Source organism: Clinocottus analis, unplaced genomic scaffold (assembly GCF_023055335.1).
Source record: "Clinocottus analis isolate CAN_PGR_092001 unplaced genomic scaffold, fCliAna1.0.p SCAF_5, whole genome shotgun sequence".
Taxonomy (NCBI): domain Eukaryota; kingdom Metazoa; phylum Chordata; class Actinopteri; order Perciformes; family Cottidae; genus Clinocottus; species Clinocottus analis.
Window position 1 is genome coordinate 11,930,567 of NW_027176207.1, and position 17,184 is coordinate 11,947,750.

The 17,184-nt window shown below is 40.2% G+C and overlaps 1 protein-coding gene across 1 annotated transcript in view; it reads left to right on the top strand.

Annotated features, from left to right (window-relative positions):
• Positions 1-451: 451 nt before the first annotated feature.
• LOC137802360 (protocadherin Fat 3) overlaps positions 452-17,184 on the top strand; it is a 61,533-nt gene continuing 44,800 nt past the window's right edge. The window contains exons 1-5 of the mRNA XM_068600163.1: positions 452-3,418; positions 3,527-3,661; positions 4,164-4,365; positions 12,669-12,787; positions 14,144-14,342. Of these exons, the coding sequence (XP_068456264.1) occupies positions 452-3,418; positions 3,527-3,661; positions 4,164-4,365; positions 12,669-12,787; positions 14,144-14,342 (3,622 nt within the window). The remainder of the gene's footprint in view (positions 3,419-3,526; positions 3,662-4,163; positions 4,366-12,668; positions 12,788-14,143; positions 14,343-17,184) is intronic.

The window sequence follows — 17,184 nt, forward strand, 5'->3', positions numbered from 1 at the left end:
ATACATTTTTTTCTTGTGGAAATACCACACCCTGGTTGTCAGTTACCGAAGAATAACAAGCCCTTGTGTCTTTTAGGCACTCTGTATTACAGTAACAATGATTACTCCTGATCCGTGCTCTTTTATTTGGTGACATGATGTGTTTCACTGTGGGTGTGTAAGTGCGCCGTACTTTGATGTGGTTTGTTTCAAGATATGTCAGTTCTGCTTCTGAGCCTTTTGGGGTGTTTCTGTGTTTGAAAGCAAACTGTTGAAGCGCAACATTGAATATGCTATCATATCCCTGTAGTGATAAGAAGTACCCCTGGAATATCTTTTTAACTTTTGTCTCAGTTCTCTGTAAAATTTTTAGCATGCACAGCGCATGTCTTTACCAACTCAAGAACTGAATCAGATCTGTTTTTCTTTGTTATTCTTTCCAAATATAGGGTGACTGGGTGATGGAATAAGGATGACGCATAATCGGTGGGGAAATATGCTTCCTCTACCCAACTTTTCTCTTCTTTTCCATTGTATATGCTTCTTCCGTCTCCTCGGTTTTCCTTCAACACATGCCCAGTACCTGACAGAATCAAGGGCAGGACAAAATCTGCTGCTTTTTACCCAGCCTGCCTATAATGCTTCCATCTTCGAGAACTCTGCCACAAGAACCTATACAAGTAGTGATATCAAAATGGGCATTATTGTTGGACCACCTCGGTCTTTAGACGTAAAATATTCTATTGCGTCTGGAGACAGTGAGGGAATCTTCCAGGCTGACAAGTTTGTAATGGGAGATTTTTGTTTTCTCCGTATACGCACTAACGGAGGCAGTGGTGCAACATTGAACCGAGAGGTTCAAGACAATTACACCCTGACAGTTAAGGCATCTTCCCATGGAGGCCTAGAGGCCTTAGCCACTGTTTATATCAAGGTCTTGGATACCAATGATCTCCGACCTCTCTTCTCCCCTACCTCCTATTCATTCATTGTCTCCGAGAGCGCCCCTCTGGGTGCCAGCATAGGACGTGTAACAGCCACAGATGCTGATGTGGGCTCCAACGGGGAGTTCTACTACTTCTTCAAGAACAGAATTGAACTCTTCGCTGTTCATCCGACCAGCGGGGTCATCACCCTGACAGGTCGGCCCAGAATGGACAAAAAAGACAGATTTGAGTTGGAGGTGCAAGTGGTCGACAGAGGAATGAAACTCTATGGGAACAATGGTATCAGCAGCACTGCTAGGCTAGTCCTAAATGTGGAGCGAGTTAATGAATTTTCTCCTGTTCTCAAAGCAGTTGCTGTTGTTCCATCATGGGCGGACAAGGACCCGGTCTATGTCATAATGACTGTGAAGGACAAAGATGAAGGGGCATCTGGGGATATAGAGTGGGTGTCCATCATTGAGGGTGACCCCCTTGAACAATTTGTGATTGATCGATCGCCTGTCGGAAATGATTATCGGGTTAAAACATCAGAATTGTTTGACTGGGATACATTTCCCTATGGCTGCAACTTAACCTTCCAAGCTAAAGACAGGGGTATACCTCCAAAGTTTTCTAATACTCAAGTTGTTCAGTTGTTGGTTACAAAGCCAGACCCCGTGTTGGCGAATTTCGAGAAAGATGTTTATGTAGTCAAGCTGAGTGAAATATCTCCCCCAGGCACTATTGTAGAGGTGGTGAAAATATCCCCAGCTCCTCTGAGTGTCAATTACAGCTTCAGCAGCCCCTCAGATCTAACGTACTTTGATATAAACCCTTTGACTGGAGTTATTATGACCACAAGGCAGCTGACAAGGATATCACTGGATTTCGTGGAGATGGAGGTGGTTGATATTATCAGTCAGCAACAAGCAAAGGTTCAAATCACCATAGATGATGCTAATGATAATGCTCCAGTGTTCAACAGGCCATTCTATGATATTGCAATAAACGAGAGCTTACCTGTAGGCACTGTTGCTCTCGTAGTGTCTGCTGTCGATGCTGATAAAGGAGAAAATGGTTACGTAACCCACACAATAAACGGCAAACAGAATCCTCCGTTTTCAATAGACCAGGACACCGGGGAGGTGAGGATCACAAGAGACCTAGATTTTGAGTCATCAGATGACATTTATACATTTGCAGTTCGGGCCTCTGATTGGGGTTCACCCTACAGAAGGGAGAGTGAAGTTAATGTCACCATTCGTCTGATAAATATAAATGACAACCAGCCTCTCTTTGAGAGAGTATCCTGCAAGGGAATGATAAGCCGTGATTTTCCTGTCAGTCAAACTATTGTCACCTTGTCAGCTGTGGACATAGATGAGCTAGGAATGGTGACCTACAAGATACTATCTGGGAACGAGTTAGACTATTTTAACTTAAATCCAGACTCTGGGGCTTTGTCGTTGAAAAGATCATTTGGAGTGGCTAATTTAAAAAGTGGGATATTCAACCTGAAAGTAGTGGCAGCAGATGGTGAGATGTGCTCTGATCCTACATTTGTGAACATATCTGTGGTGAGGGGTAGGATGCCACCCATGGGGTTCAACTGCAAGGAGACCAGGGTAGCCCAGGTGTTGGCAGAAAAAATGGTCTCGAAAGTGTCTGCCATTGCTAGACCAAGACCAGATGAGAGCTATACAGACCTTTTCTCTGTAAACCAACGCACTCCACAGTTTGAGGCCTTACCTACCAGTATTCTAGTGAGAGAAGACCTTGCTGCTGGTGCCAGTGTATTTCAGGTGAGAGCACGAGATGGCGACACCGGCTTCAATGGCCGTATTCTATTTTCCATATCTGATGGGAACAAAGAAAACTGCTTCAACATCCACATGGAGAATGGGTTGATAACTGTGTTGCAGCCACTTGACCGCGAGCGATTGGATCGTTACTTCCTTAATATCACCATCTACGATCAGGGCGTTCCTCCGATGTGCAATTGGAGACTACTGACTGTGATCGTTGAAGACGCGAATGACAATGACCCCCAGTTTTATCAGGACAGCTTCTCTGCTCTTGTTTCAGAAAGCTCGGCCATTGGAATGGAAGTTATTACCATGACTGCTTTTGACAGAGACATGGGTCAAAATGGACAGCTTTCCTATGTAATGCTGACCAGTGTCCCTCAGTTTGGCATTGACAGCGAAACTGGAAGTGTATTTGTTTCTAGCCACCTGGACAGAGAAACCATCCCAATGTTCACATTGAAGATTGAAGTGCGAGACAAGGCTGAAAGAGGCGCTCGTAGGTCATCAGTGACTACTCTTACTGTAATAGTGGAGGATGTCAATGATTGCGCCCCAGCTTTCATCCCTAGCAGCTATAGTGCTCGAGTACTGGAGGACCTGCCTCCAGGGGCTGTGATTACCTGGGTGCAGGCTCAGGACCCAGACATGGGCCCTAGTGGACAGGTCCGATACTCTTTGATTAATGAATTCAATGGCACTTTTGAGGTAAGTGACGTCACTATTTGTATATTGTCTATACTGTTGCATATGCTGATCCTTTTTTTATTGACAGTTTATGATGTATGGGATTATACTGTGTTATGCTTTGTGTAGATCGATGCTGTGAGCGGAGTTTTGAGGATTAGGAAGGAACTGGACTTTGAGAAACAACAGTTTTTCAACCTGACATTACTTGCTGAGGATAGAGGAATACCCAGCCTAACCAGTCAGACATTTGTGGAGGTGGAGGTATGTACACAAATACACAAATTGGTATTGAAAGAAATTCAAAATCAAAACCATTTTTATCAATTAAGCATGAACATGTGTAGTTTTGTTTGTTAAATTAAAGCTTCAAATTTTGATATGACCATTCAACATTTATTTCTTCCTTAATTCCACCCCTATTTTTTTTCTCATCAATGAAAGAAAACCAATCCCATGATATTCAAATCCATTTAATTTAAAAATTAAAAATGGACCATTTTGGTAGACTTGCAAAGTCATAAATGATTTGTCAAAATTAGGACTTCATGATTAGCTGCTAGCCATAATGTAATTACAGGTTTTTATAATGTCAGACTGTTAATTTGGTCGAATGCTACATTGTACAACCATACTATATACTATATACTATATATATATATATATATATATATATATATATATATATATATATATATATATATATATATATATATAGTATCTTCACACAATTCTTCAAAATTAATGCCATAAACTTTTTTACCAGGTGGTGGATGTCAATGAGAATTTGTATGCACCCTACTTTCCTGACTTTGCACTGAGAGGCTCAGTGAAGGAGAACTCTCGTGCAGGCACAAGTGTCCTGACAGTCAACGCTAAGGACGATGACAAGGGGCGAGATGGGCTGGTGAGGTACTCTGTCAGAGGTGGCAGCGGACTGGGCACTTTTACCATTGACGAAGACACAGGTGAGACACAAGATCGATTCTGAAGCCTATTTATGTAAAGTGGAAATCCAATAACTTACAGGGCCATGCATGTGTGGAATATCAACATATAAATCTGTTGTTAATCATTACGTATATAGAAAACATACTGTTACTGTGACATTGCTGATGATTTTCACATGAGTAGTTGTTGCTCACTCATTTTATTTATCTGCCACATTGTTAGAAGTATTGCATGTGAGACAGCATCACCACTTAATCAGGATCAGAACCGTTTATTGCCATGTATGTGTTCATACAAGGAATTTGTCCTTGTGGGAGGTGCATAACATTTAACATTTAACAATAAACATTTAACAATAAACAGAGTGCATACCATGTATGCGTGTATTTGAAGGAGAGAGGTGAAGAGAGTGTGAGGTACAGTCAGAGTCCGAGTGGTGACGGGGCTTCACGTGGGAGCTGTGCACTGGGAGATCATTACTGTAATGAGGGCAGCATGGCAGCTACACAGGCTGGGCCTCAGGCCGCTCAGTACAACTGATCCAGCGCTGTGTGGATAACATTGATCAAGGCTGTCCTGCGCACCACCACCACCCTTTTCAAGAGTAGTGAAATCACTGTGACTTATTTAAAGAGTCCTGACCCCAAAAAAAAAGCGTGTAGTTGTCTCCAAGTGTCCTGCAGTGTCAAAGCAAAGTTGTAATCATGTTGATCCAAACAAGAGACCTTGACGCACTCACCCAGGGATAACATGAATCAAATATCCAGTATGAAAATAGGACATTTCATACAGTTCATATTGGCACATGAAAGGACAACTCTCACTTGCTCCCTACCATTAAGATATGTAACTTAAATGTCAGTCTTTACATAGAAAACTCAAAAAGCATTCTTACAATATGATAACACGAACAGCTGGATAATTTGGCATGTGCTATATTTCCACCTGAGAAATATAACTTATACTTGCATGGTTTGTATTTCAACATAAGTGAGTGTAAGTGAGAATTCTTTCTTTCCAATAAAAAGTTTTCTGTTTCCGTCCACGGTGCTGAAGCTTTTATATCTACGGTAAGCTTTCTCAGTCTCTCTCCATGGTGCTGAAACATTTAAATTCCAAGCTCCAGAATCAGTACCTCATTCACTCATCCTCCAGGGTACTCTGTAGTAAGTATACTGCTTCAAAATTACAGCTGATGCTAAGTCTTACCACTTACAGATCCTATATTGCAAATAAGCATGCAAATTGTCTGAAGTTTCTATTTTCCTGTCTAAAAGAAGTAATTCATTAGTATGGGAATGCTCTGCCCACATTCTCTATTAATGTGATATTGAATGTAACTAGATACACCACTTCACAGCAAAATAATAAATGCTGTGATTTAATCAGTACTGTTCTTAATACTTTAATACATCAATTATGAAAATGTCCCTTACTCAATACTCACTAATTCAATTACCACATATCTAATCCAGTATTACTCTTTTGTATCAATTAGTGACTTGAAAGTGTATATTTTAATATGTGTAATGCATTTTATTGCATTTGATACCACCCACATCTACATTTTGCCTATAAAAACCTGGTTTATATCCAGTCAACATTACTAATCGTTATATTTAGACAACATACATATGTTTGCATGAATTAAATGTACATTTGTAAATAAACCAACAATTCTAACAGTCAAGTGGAAAAAGGGGATAATTAATTGCTGACTAATAGCTGGGGAGTTATTATCATGGGACTATTTAGTGACTCATGAAAAACCATGTGGGCAAAAACAAAAGAGATAAGTTATGAAAAACACTGTTTTAGTTGATATTTTTAAACAACTTGTGAAAAATGTAAAATGTGTATCTAGACCCAAATTTGTCATTAGTACTGGTATTACATGATTAGAACAATATTCTATAGAGCAGCAACTAGTGAAGTCAATTGTCACTATGACGAGCAATGTTGTAAACAGTTCACTGGCTGAAAGGAAATACATAGATGTGGTTAATTATAGCTAGTAGAGTTTATTTTAGCTCTTAGTTTTGGGAGTTAAATGACTTCATTCCTCTTTCTTCACTTGTTGTCCCACTGGTGCCTACTGTACATGACTTGCACTGGAGGCCTGCATTGACCTTTAACTAGGCTAATTAGTATTGACTATAGTTGAGAGGGAAACAGATGGACAAAGGCAGAGAGCTCTGTGTTCACACATAAACCTACGTAGACATTATCACTTAGTGTATACACTGCACTCATAGACAAAACACTGTTACAGTACACATACAGATCCCCACAGACCTCTGGTAGTACTTGGTGCTATTATTTACTTTAGAATTAAAATTTCAGTAAGCTGTATGGCAACCAGTGAGAAAGTTTATTGAGTGCAGATTTTCCAGGGGAAATCAGAGTGCTTGTTAGAGCAGAAAGTGGAGGGAGAGGGGAGTGGAAGTGAAGCGAAGAGAGGAAGGAAGAGGATGCAGGGGAGTCTGGAGTACATAAAGTGTCAGAAAAAAAATCTACTTTCTTCCTCACAGGGCTTTTATATATATATATATATATATATATATATATATATATATATATATATATATATATATATATATATATATATACATATATATATATATATATATATATATATATATATATATATATATATATATATATATATATATATCATTTGTTTATTTATTTTTACTTTTTGGAACTTTATTTTTAAGTTACGACTTTTGTTATTTTCTCCCCTAAGCAAGAGAAAAGTCCCTGGTTCTTTTTGGTATCAGATAAAACGATGTTACAAAAGTTATTCCTCATCAAGTGTTTCATTTCGTCTTGTAGCTCCTAGAAGTCTGTTTTGTCAGGCTTGGACAGAGTAGCACCGCTCTGTCCTCCCACCATGCATTTAACTGCCATGTTGAGTAGCTCAGAACAGCTCTGACTTCTTGTCAATCTGTGGCTCTTAGTGCCAGAACTAAGTGACGATAGAGTGAGACAGACAGTGCAAGTGAATAAAAAGGACAGAGAGAATCAGATATTGTGTAATAAATCCAAATTGTTAAGCCCGTCTTGACATGTGCATTCCATCTCTCTTGTAGTTTGTAAATTGGCTCCATGATGAATCTTCTGTAGTCCATGACACCCACAAATTTCCCACGTTTTATATTTAGATGCCTAAGATGCCTCTCCCCTTCTATGGGTGAAAAGTATACTACAGGGGTTACCTATCAGAAAAGAAGTAGGATCTTCTTGGGCTTAAATCCTTAGCACTCCTGTACTTTGAACAAAAATTTGTATTCCTGTCCTTGGTTAAGGGGAAAGCAAGCCCTGCAATTTCTCATTGGGCATCTGTCAGAAACCACTGCTCCTCTATTAGTGGGTTTGCAAGCGCCAGGATCTGTAACAGTTGGGATAAAGCAGTCTTTCCGTTACAGGCAAACACACTTTTAAAAAGCAATCCATCTTGCATTTGTAAAAAATGTACAGGCTGTACTTTTGATGGCTGTTTTTTCCTTTAGACACAGAGCTATTCTGTTGTGTCTCCAGATGCAGAGAAGAGATTGATTATTTTATAAGGGGGCATTCATTAAATCCCAAAACCGGTTTCTCCAGAATAAAGTTGAATCCACAAACCACATGGATGTAAACCCCAGCGTACAGTTAACTTCTAGATTTAAAATGCGCAATGACCGTTCAATTTGTTTTTCACCCTTTGAAGTGTTTTACTTATGGTTAAAATGGATGCTGTCGAGTCAGATTTATATTGAATCCACTGAATAGCGCCTGTCGGTCTTAAAGTTCAAAGAGCTTTTGAAAGAGCCGGCTCTGTTTTTCTCGCGTATCTCGGTCGAGAGTTCTGACAGAGATGAGATGTGGTTTGAAAAGGACATGGTCAAGGACGACAGAGCAAAGAAGTGTTTCAACAAACACTTTTACTATGCCTTGTGCATAGACACACACACGTTCTGGCCATAACATAACACCTTTGGTGTGCGGCAGAGCAAGCTACAACTAGAAAATTTCGCAAGAAATTTTGAAAGTGTGGCTACTACTGCCGTAAGACCTCGCAATATATAGCTTTTGTTTATGACGCCCGTCTCTCCTCCAAAGCACTTGAGTTGGTTTGTGTGTTAAACTGATTGGCTGACATGAAGCACCTGTGTGCTGCCGTCGTCATGGTGACCAAGTGAGCGCCAGCAGACTGATTAGAGGCAGACTGGACTGTGGACTTAAGGAAATAAACTACTGAACGTCCTGAACACACACAAACATATATGAAATATCATATGACCTTATTAATGATCAGTGTTGACAACTACACAATATAAAACACACGTAAACGTCTTTGTGTGTGTCTGTGTGTGTGTGTGTGTGTATGTGTCTGTTTGTGTGTGTGTGTTTGTGTGTCTGTTTGTGTGTGTGTGTGTTTGTGTATATGTTTGTGTATGTGTTTGTTTGTTTGTGTGTGTGTCTGTGTGTGTGAGACAAACAGACAGAGAGACAGAAGTCATCTGTGTTGTGTGTGCGTGTGTAAGTGTCTGTGTGTCTGTTAAACTGCCCTAACGAGAACACCTGTGGGTCGCTAGATCAAAGGTTGCCATGGTGATGACTTCAAAGGGACTTCCTTACGCTGAGCTTAATAGACCTAAATACTGTGGAACTCCTTTCAAACTATTTTAAAAAAATGGTACTTTAAAAGCCACTATTGCTTCGATATCGCATATTGAGCGTTAGGAAGACCTGATGAACAGATACTGTGACTGGCGAGTCTGTACGATAAAACATGTGTCTGTACGGGCGATTTACAAATCAGGTACGAGCTTCAGGGGAGACGTGGTTTTGGAGGGAGATTTAACATGGTGGCGGATGGCAGAGCGAGGTGGACTTTCTCTCACATTCAGTCCGATTTCAAGACGTCTGAGTCCGTTGGATTCCTATTGACCGCAGTTTATGACAGAAGACAAGATTTCCAACGTTTCTATCCAACAATGGTGTATGAAGAGTGAACATTGTGGGAGTAAAGACAAAATACGTTTTATTTTTTTAACAGTTTCTGTCGCTTCTTCTCACTCTGTTAATTGGCGCGCCACCCTCTACGAACGTTTCGTGAAATTTTTTTTATGTTTTTTGCATTTTTCGGGAAAACGTACGGGCGAATCTCTTAGAAAAGTCATACCTCACGATTCCCGCGCAAACCGCACGTTTCGATGTAATTTTTGCGCATGTGCTGGCAACGCTCTGGGAGGAGTAGTGGTTTGACTATAAGAAGAATAATAATAATAACTAGAAAATTTCGCAAGAAATTTTGAAAGTGTGGCTACTACTGCCGTAAGACGTCGCAATATATAGCTTTTGTTTCTGACGCCCGTCCCTCCTCCAAAGCACTTGAGTTGGTTTGTGTGTTAAACTGATTGGCTGATATGAAGCACCTGTGTGCTGCCGTCGTCATGGTGACCAAGTGAGCGCCAGCAGACTGATTAGAGGCAGACTGGACTGTGGACTTAAGGAAATAAACTACTGAACGTCCTGAACACACACAAACGTATATGAAATATCATATGACCTTATTAATGATCACAGTGTTGACAACTACACAATATAAAACACACGTAAACGTCTTTGTGTGTGTCTGTGTGTGTGTGTATGTGTCTGTTTGTGTGTGTGTGTGTTTGTGTGTCTGTTTGTGTGTGTGTGTGTTTGTTTGTTTGTGTATGTGTTTGTTTGTTTGTGTGTGTGTCTGTGTGTGTGAGACAAACAGACAGAGAGACAGAAGTCATCTGTGTTGTGTGTGCGTGTGTAAGTGTCTGCGTGTCTGTTAAACTGCCCTAACGAGAACACCTGTGGGTCGCTAGATCAAAGGTTGCCATGGTGATGACTTCAAAGGGACTTCCTTACGCTGAGCTTAATAGACCTAAATACTGTGGAACTCCTTTCAAACTATTTAAAAAAAATGGTACTTTAAAAGCCACTATTGCTTCGATATCGCATATTGAGCGTTAGGAAGACCTGATGAACAGATACTGTGACTGGCGAGTCTGTACGATAAAACATGTGTCTGTACGGGCGATTTACAAATCAGGTACGAGCTTCAGGGGAGACGTGGTTTTGGAGGGAGATTTAACATGGCGGCGGATGGCAGAGCGAGGTGGACTTTCTCTCACATTCAGTCCGATTTCAAGACGTCTGAGTCTGTTGGATTCCTATCGACCGCAGTTTATGACAGAAGACAATATTTCCAACGTTTCTATCCAACAATGGTGTATGAAGAGTGAACATTGTGGGAGTAAAGACAAAATACGTTTTATTTTTTTAACAGTTTCTGTCGCTTCTTCTCACTCTGTTAATTGGTGCTCCACCCTCTACGAACGTTTCGTGAAATTTTTTTTATGTTTTTTGCATTTTTCGGGAAAACGTACGGGCGAATCTCTTAGAAAAGTCATACCTCACGATTCCCGCGCAAACCGCACGTTTCGATGTAATTTTTGCGCATGTGCTGGCAACGCTCTGGGAGGAGTAGTGGTTTGACTATAAGAAGAATAATAATAATAATAATAATAAGCCCGCAGGAGAACATGAAGTGTGCTTCCAGCATGGGGTCTATGACCCCATGCGGCTGAAGCCACACTTAATAAGCCCGCAGGAGAACATGAAGTGTGCTTCCAGCATGGGGTCTCTGACCCCATGCGGCTGAAGCCACACTTAATAAGATAGAAAAAAGGCCACACAGTCACACCTTTAGTCACTGATTTGTATGCTTGTGGGATGTAACCTGGGTATGCAGGGTTGAGGGTTGTGGATGAGTGGAAGGCCAAAAGTTAGGGAGCAGCAGACATCTGCTGTATGAAAATGATCATAGGAATACTAATCAAATGTTTTAATAATCTATTTAACGATGATCAGACATGGAACGTGTGCTCAAGTTCTCTGATTAGACGATTTTATGTTCATGATTGTTCAGACGGTATCTTTTTTAACAGGGTGACGGAGGTTTGGCATTGAATCAAGCAGTGCCACTGAGCATATTTCTTCCAGGGCTGTGTGTGGCTGGACCGTCTTGGCTCTCTATGTCTACTTGGAGTCATAGACCTTCATCTATATGTCAAATTGAGGACTTGGTGTTCTTGCACAGCATGGCTCGGTTTTTGATAAAATGGTAGCCTTGTAGTGACATTGAAAACTAAGGCACATATTGGGTTTGTGTTCAATAATATGAATTTAGGCCTTCCGACCAACACCAAATACCACTCATTCTACAACTGCTTCTAATATAAGATACATTGCAAGCCTTTGCATGCAAGACTCATACATTCTCTAACATCTTCAACTTCAACCGGTCTGTAATGATAAGAAGTGAAATGGCAGCGTGGAGGTTTTGGTAAGCATACAAGAGCCTAAGTAAATATACACTCTCTCACATGTTCTGTCTCAGCTCTGCCTCACATCTTGTTGGGGCTAATTGCTTGTGAACTGAACACAGACTCAGCGAGCATTGACAAACGCATGTCTCACTGAGACTCATGCTGGCTTTTAAAAGTTGGTGTGCACTGAGCAGAAATACATCAACTGCTCCCTTTGCCCTTATGAAGGGTTCAGTCTATTTATTCTTCGCTGACTTGTGTTGTTTTATGTCAAAAATGATGCAATTAAATAAATATGGTTGTTTTTGTCTCTTAACTAAAGGCTTTCTTGATTAAACACACCACATGTGACACTCACATCCTTGCATCATTGGGCTCCAGAGCTTTTGAGAATGTCATACAAATGACACAAGTTAACCCTAAAACCCAGTGTGAGTTTGTGTCATTTTTGTGTGTTTACATGGACAGCCCTGCATGACTGATTTTACAAAAAAAGAGGCACCCATGTGTCATCCATTGTGAGTGTTCTCTTTGTCCCTCAAGAGGTCACCAAAGCTGTCAGCTGTTCGTCTCCCTAAGGCCGCAAAACACACGCCAGTCAATATGCGTGAGTGTCTGCGAGTGTGTCTGTATTGGTGTAGAGGAGTTGAGGGTACGTTTAGTACCAAGCAAATTGCAGCTGGGAGCAGTTTGGTCAGCTGTGATTAGCCGTAGAGAAGCTGAAACATTGAAGGTGACTACAGCGGTGTCGCTAATGCCTGTGAATGTCACTGAAGCCAGGACACAAAGTTTTCTCCAAATTTCCGTCTCTGCCTACGTAAAGTTAGTATTGAACAACTTTCCCCATGAGATCTTTTAGTGACGTATTCTGCGGATGACACCCACACTGTCCCCACAAATAGACTTAATAGATATGTATTCTCAAGCCCAAGTAACAACTACATTAATCTTTCGCTCTGCTTTAACAGGGGTGATTTACACTGCTGGTATCCTGGACTGTGAGACAAAAGACTCCTACTGGCTTACAGTCTATGCCACAGACAGAGGGGTTACACCCTTGTCAACGTCTATTGAAGTCTTCATTCAGGTACCCGCATTCTGATGCCAATATTCATCTTGTACTCTGCATACATAGGAGGATGTGTACAGAGGAAATTACTTTTCTTTAGTTTTCCCAGAGAGAGAGAGAGAGAGAGAGATACATTTGAATAGGTCCAAACAAGTACTTCACATCAGGGTTTTTATATATTGAGAAAACAGTTATTTATTTAATGAAACTACAGACAGGAAGGACATTTGTTCCAAATTAAAAACAGCCAATCAACACTGAATTACTCATTTACCCTTATACACTGAGTTACACTAGTTTGTTCAGCATCTTCTCATCCATCACACTGATAACGCATAACTTTTTACAGTCTACAGAGGGAAAATGTATTGTATTTTAAAATATAGTTTGGCTGGACAAGCATATCCAGCAAGCCAGAAGATTCAGTTCTATTGACTTTATATTAATGATATACACACCATTTGTTATCCATCCAGCACTCCAGACATATTACTCATCTCACATCATTCCACCCTTAAGTTATGCCTGTGACTGTATAAAAGGCTGCTGTTAACAAATTAGCTTCTTTGTTTGTATCTGTCATCGTTAAGCCTGCAAACACATAACTGAAGGCTAATTTTTAAGCTTTTACTGCATATCATTGTGGGGTGTTGGCTCCAAAGTAACAGTATGAACCTAAACAACAATTAGTGTTTCTCTCTAAAATGCTAATGGAATTCAGTGCAGTGGATAACTTTAGCAATGGTCTGTGAACAAGAGATACACTGGGGGGAAGTCTCGGCTTCAGCTTCTTTTTTTATTTGGCATTAAGTAATCCACTGTCTAAACACCCAAATGCACACACATCACTGCTCCAACCCTGCTCACTCTTCATGGTAGAGTTCCCCCCTACCTGCATTTTCTGGCTTCGGGATATTCAGGTGTGCGGTGTGATCGGGCGCTTTACTCCGAGCCTGTTCATCACAGACAAAAACAGGGAGATTAATCAGGCCCAGGTGCTCCTCATTCACTGGCTGAATAATCTTGGCTCTCTGTACTTTGCGGCAAGCACTCAATCAGCACTCTGTTTTCCATAAACATTCTAGATCCATGCTGTAGTAAGGGAAACTAATTTGCTGTGCATTTGAACAGTGACATCCATGACATTTTCTGGTAATACATTTACATTTTGTGATTGATAACGGATCAACCCAGACCAAGTCCATGCCGCATTTCATGAGTGGTTAAATAACAAAGTTACCGAATACACAAATGCATGCTGATTTAGGAGGTTATGTTTTATCAGCACATGCATTGCCAATTCAGATCCAACGCAGATAACAAAGACAGGGTAGAAACAAATTGCACAGCTTATTTTTTTACTTTCTTTCTCAGGTAGAAGATGTGAATGACAATGCACCTCTCACTTCGGATCCTATCTACCACCCAGTCATCATGGAGAACTCTCCAAAGGATGTGTCAGTCATCCGTATCCAGGCACAGGACCCCGACCTCACTGCCGTCCCCAGTCGTCTGAGTTATCGCATCACAGCTGGCAACCCACAGAATTTCTTCTCCATCAATCCCAAAACAGGTGAGTCGAACAGAAAGACACACAATTTTGTACGTCTTGGTAACATAATTGACAGTATAATGTGCGAGACTAAAGGCCTAATTAGTAATGTAGCCTTACAAAAAAAGATATAATTGCACCAGTCTTTTTTGTTTATATGTATACATGCCTCTGAAATTATGAGATTTTCTTTCATCACGCATCTCCTACTCCACATTCATCCAATAAAAGGCTTTAGTTCCCACACAACAAATTAAAAAGACTTTTGTACCCACACAGGCACACATCTAGGACACTGATGAGCCGCCCGCCCAGGCAATCTTTACGACACTCTTAACTGAATATTGCTTCCAGTCTTTTTAAAGGAGTGAAAGCTCTTTGCAATATACACAAGGAAATGTAATTAGTCATATATTAAGCCAGCTGTGGGTGAATATCCTCTCGTCATGAAGGAGTTTACATTAGTCAAAGCAATTTTCTTTACCATTATTTTTGTTCTCTTAAGGGGGAACCAATAGTACTATTTCATTGCATTATGTGTATATAGTATACCATGAATAAAAACAGGCTTTTCTCAGAAAGTTTGAATACATTCAGAAAGGGAAAACCAAAGTTGGTAAAAGGTTTCAGGAGTATAATCTTGGATTTGGAATTTGATTTTCATTAAAAACAAACTGCCAACCACCATATGGGTTCACCATAAGCCCTTTATCATGGGATCAAGACTCTTAAACAGTCTGAGCTTGTGGAATGATGCTCAGACAGCCTGTGGCTGTATATTACCTCTTTTCAACTTGTGGGAAAATACTGCATAAGAAATTAAAGTCTGAGAGTGTGAAAGAAACATTTGTGCAGAAAGCTAAATGTTGCACCATGTTCCTGTCCTGACCAGTGTAACTTGAATGTGGTAAAACATGCCTTCTGATTTAGTTAATAGTCAGAAGGTAGTTCTATTTTGTCTCATTGAATTGGGCTGTATACCAGCAATTTTAAGTGTATATTTAGGTACTTCACCAATTTAGCATTGCTATAACATTGTTGGACTCAACATCAGTTTAAAAGGTTTTACATATATACAGTAGTATTCCCCAAGAGCAGACCTTGTGTAACATAGAAAAAGTAAGCGTTTACATTTTTATTAGACATTGCGTGGACTGTTTGTGCAACCATATTGTTGAGATATGTTGTGCACTTTTTATACTTTCCCCAAATGTTGCTTGCAAAATCTCTTGATTCCTCAAGAAAGCTTGAATGAGAAACATCCAAAAGAGATGCAGACTTTTAGAATGACCATGTTGATGAAAAATGCAAGAGCGTAAATTGCGGTTGGAGATGACGAGTTTACCAATTATAGTTTTATAGATGAACTGATACCAGTGTTAATCTGCGGGCATGAGTGATGGCCAGTTGACTAGAGAGTACAGGCCGCAGTGATGAGTGTTGAAATGAGTACAGGGGACGAAGCAGATGGTAGATGACATTTAGTTTATACAGAAGATTTTTGGAGGCAAACCTGTATATTACACCATAATAGTCCAAGAAGGGACGGACTGTTATTTTTATCAGGTTATGTTTTAGAGATTGAGTCAAGGATTCTTCATTACAGTACAGAAAACCAATTCTTGATCTGACTTTGGAAAGCAGTGAGTTTATGTGCATGTTAAAGGTAAGCGAAATGTCTTACCAGATACCCAAGTACTTTTAGGAATCCACAAAATAGAGTTCTGATAGAGTAGACAAGTAGACACTCACCACCGTTTGTGGTGTCTACATGTGAACTGAATATAATCCCACATCATTATGCTAGAACATCATTTCAAAACCCAGAATCTAGTAGACCCAGTAACAAAGACAGGAACCCTGCCAGGGCCTGCATTGATATGATACTTTTCAGTCTTCAACTGCTACAAAAAGATTCAAAAAGATTAGTTTGTATTTCAAATAATTCTTATTTATTAACATTATATCTGTACAGAATACAGATATTGTGGTTCAACGTGTTTCCGTTTTGGCTGCCAAGTTTGAAGTCTAGAGGTCCCAATGCATACTCAGATCGAGCTTTGCTTGAAGCTTCCATTAAAGAATTATTGAAGAGGTGAAATGTTTTATTCAAATCTCGGGAAAACAAAAATTGTGAAGTCTTTGCTGTCTCTGACCTAGATTAAGTGTCTGCGTTTTTCAGTAAACAACAAAAGGCATATTTCAGCTGTTACAGGGACCTGTAGAGAAAGACATGTCAACGTAATGATCATGATCAAAAACGATGGCCTATAACTTGTCAGTTATCAAACTAATGGGAGAAGGTGTGATGTTGCTCTGTTTGTAAATCAAAGTGAGTGTTTCCATTTATTTTCCCCTCATCCTCTTTGAAAATGCTCTCATGCATTCCGGCATCGTGCATAAATAACAGTGAACCAGGGTTAAAAGGCTAATATTGACCACAACAGAGACATACTGTTCCTCACACACTCATCAATATGTAAACTGTAGCCAACAAATAGGCACACTTACTCTTGACCCCTTTGAATATGTGAGAGTAGAATATGATTCATATCATATCTATATATCTGAGCCGTGTGAATGAGTTGGTGTCCCTGTGCTGATCCATGCTTCAGCTTGTCAATAATACGGATGCAGAATCACACTGAGTTGGTTTGTTCTTCAGCAGATAACACATACTGTTCACACACTCAACCGTTCTCTCTCCGCATGAATTGGGTGTGTGGCAAATTATTAAACTAATTAATTTGTTACTGCAGTGTGCCAGAGACGGCAGCTCCATTGCAATGAGTCGATGAAGATGAGGCACCATATGAAACTTACATGCCAGTGTGTATCCACATGTGTTCGTGTCTCTGTGTCA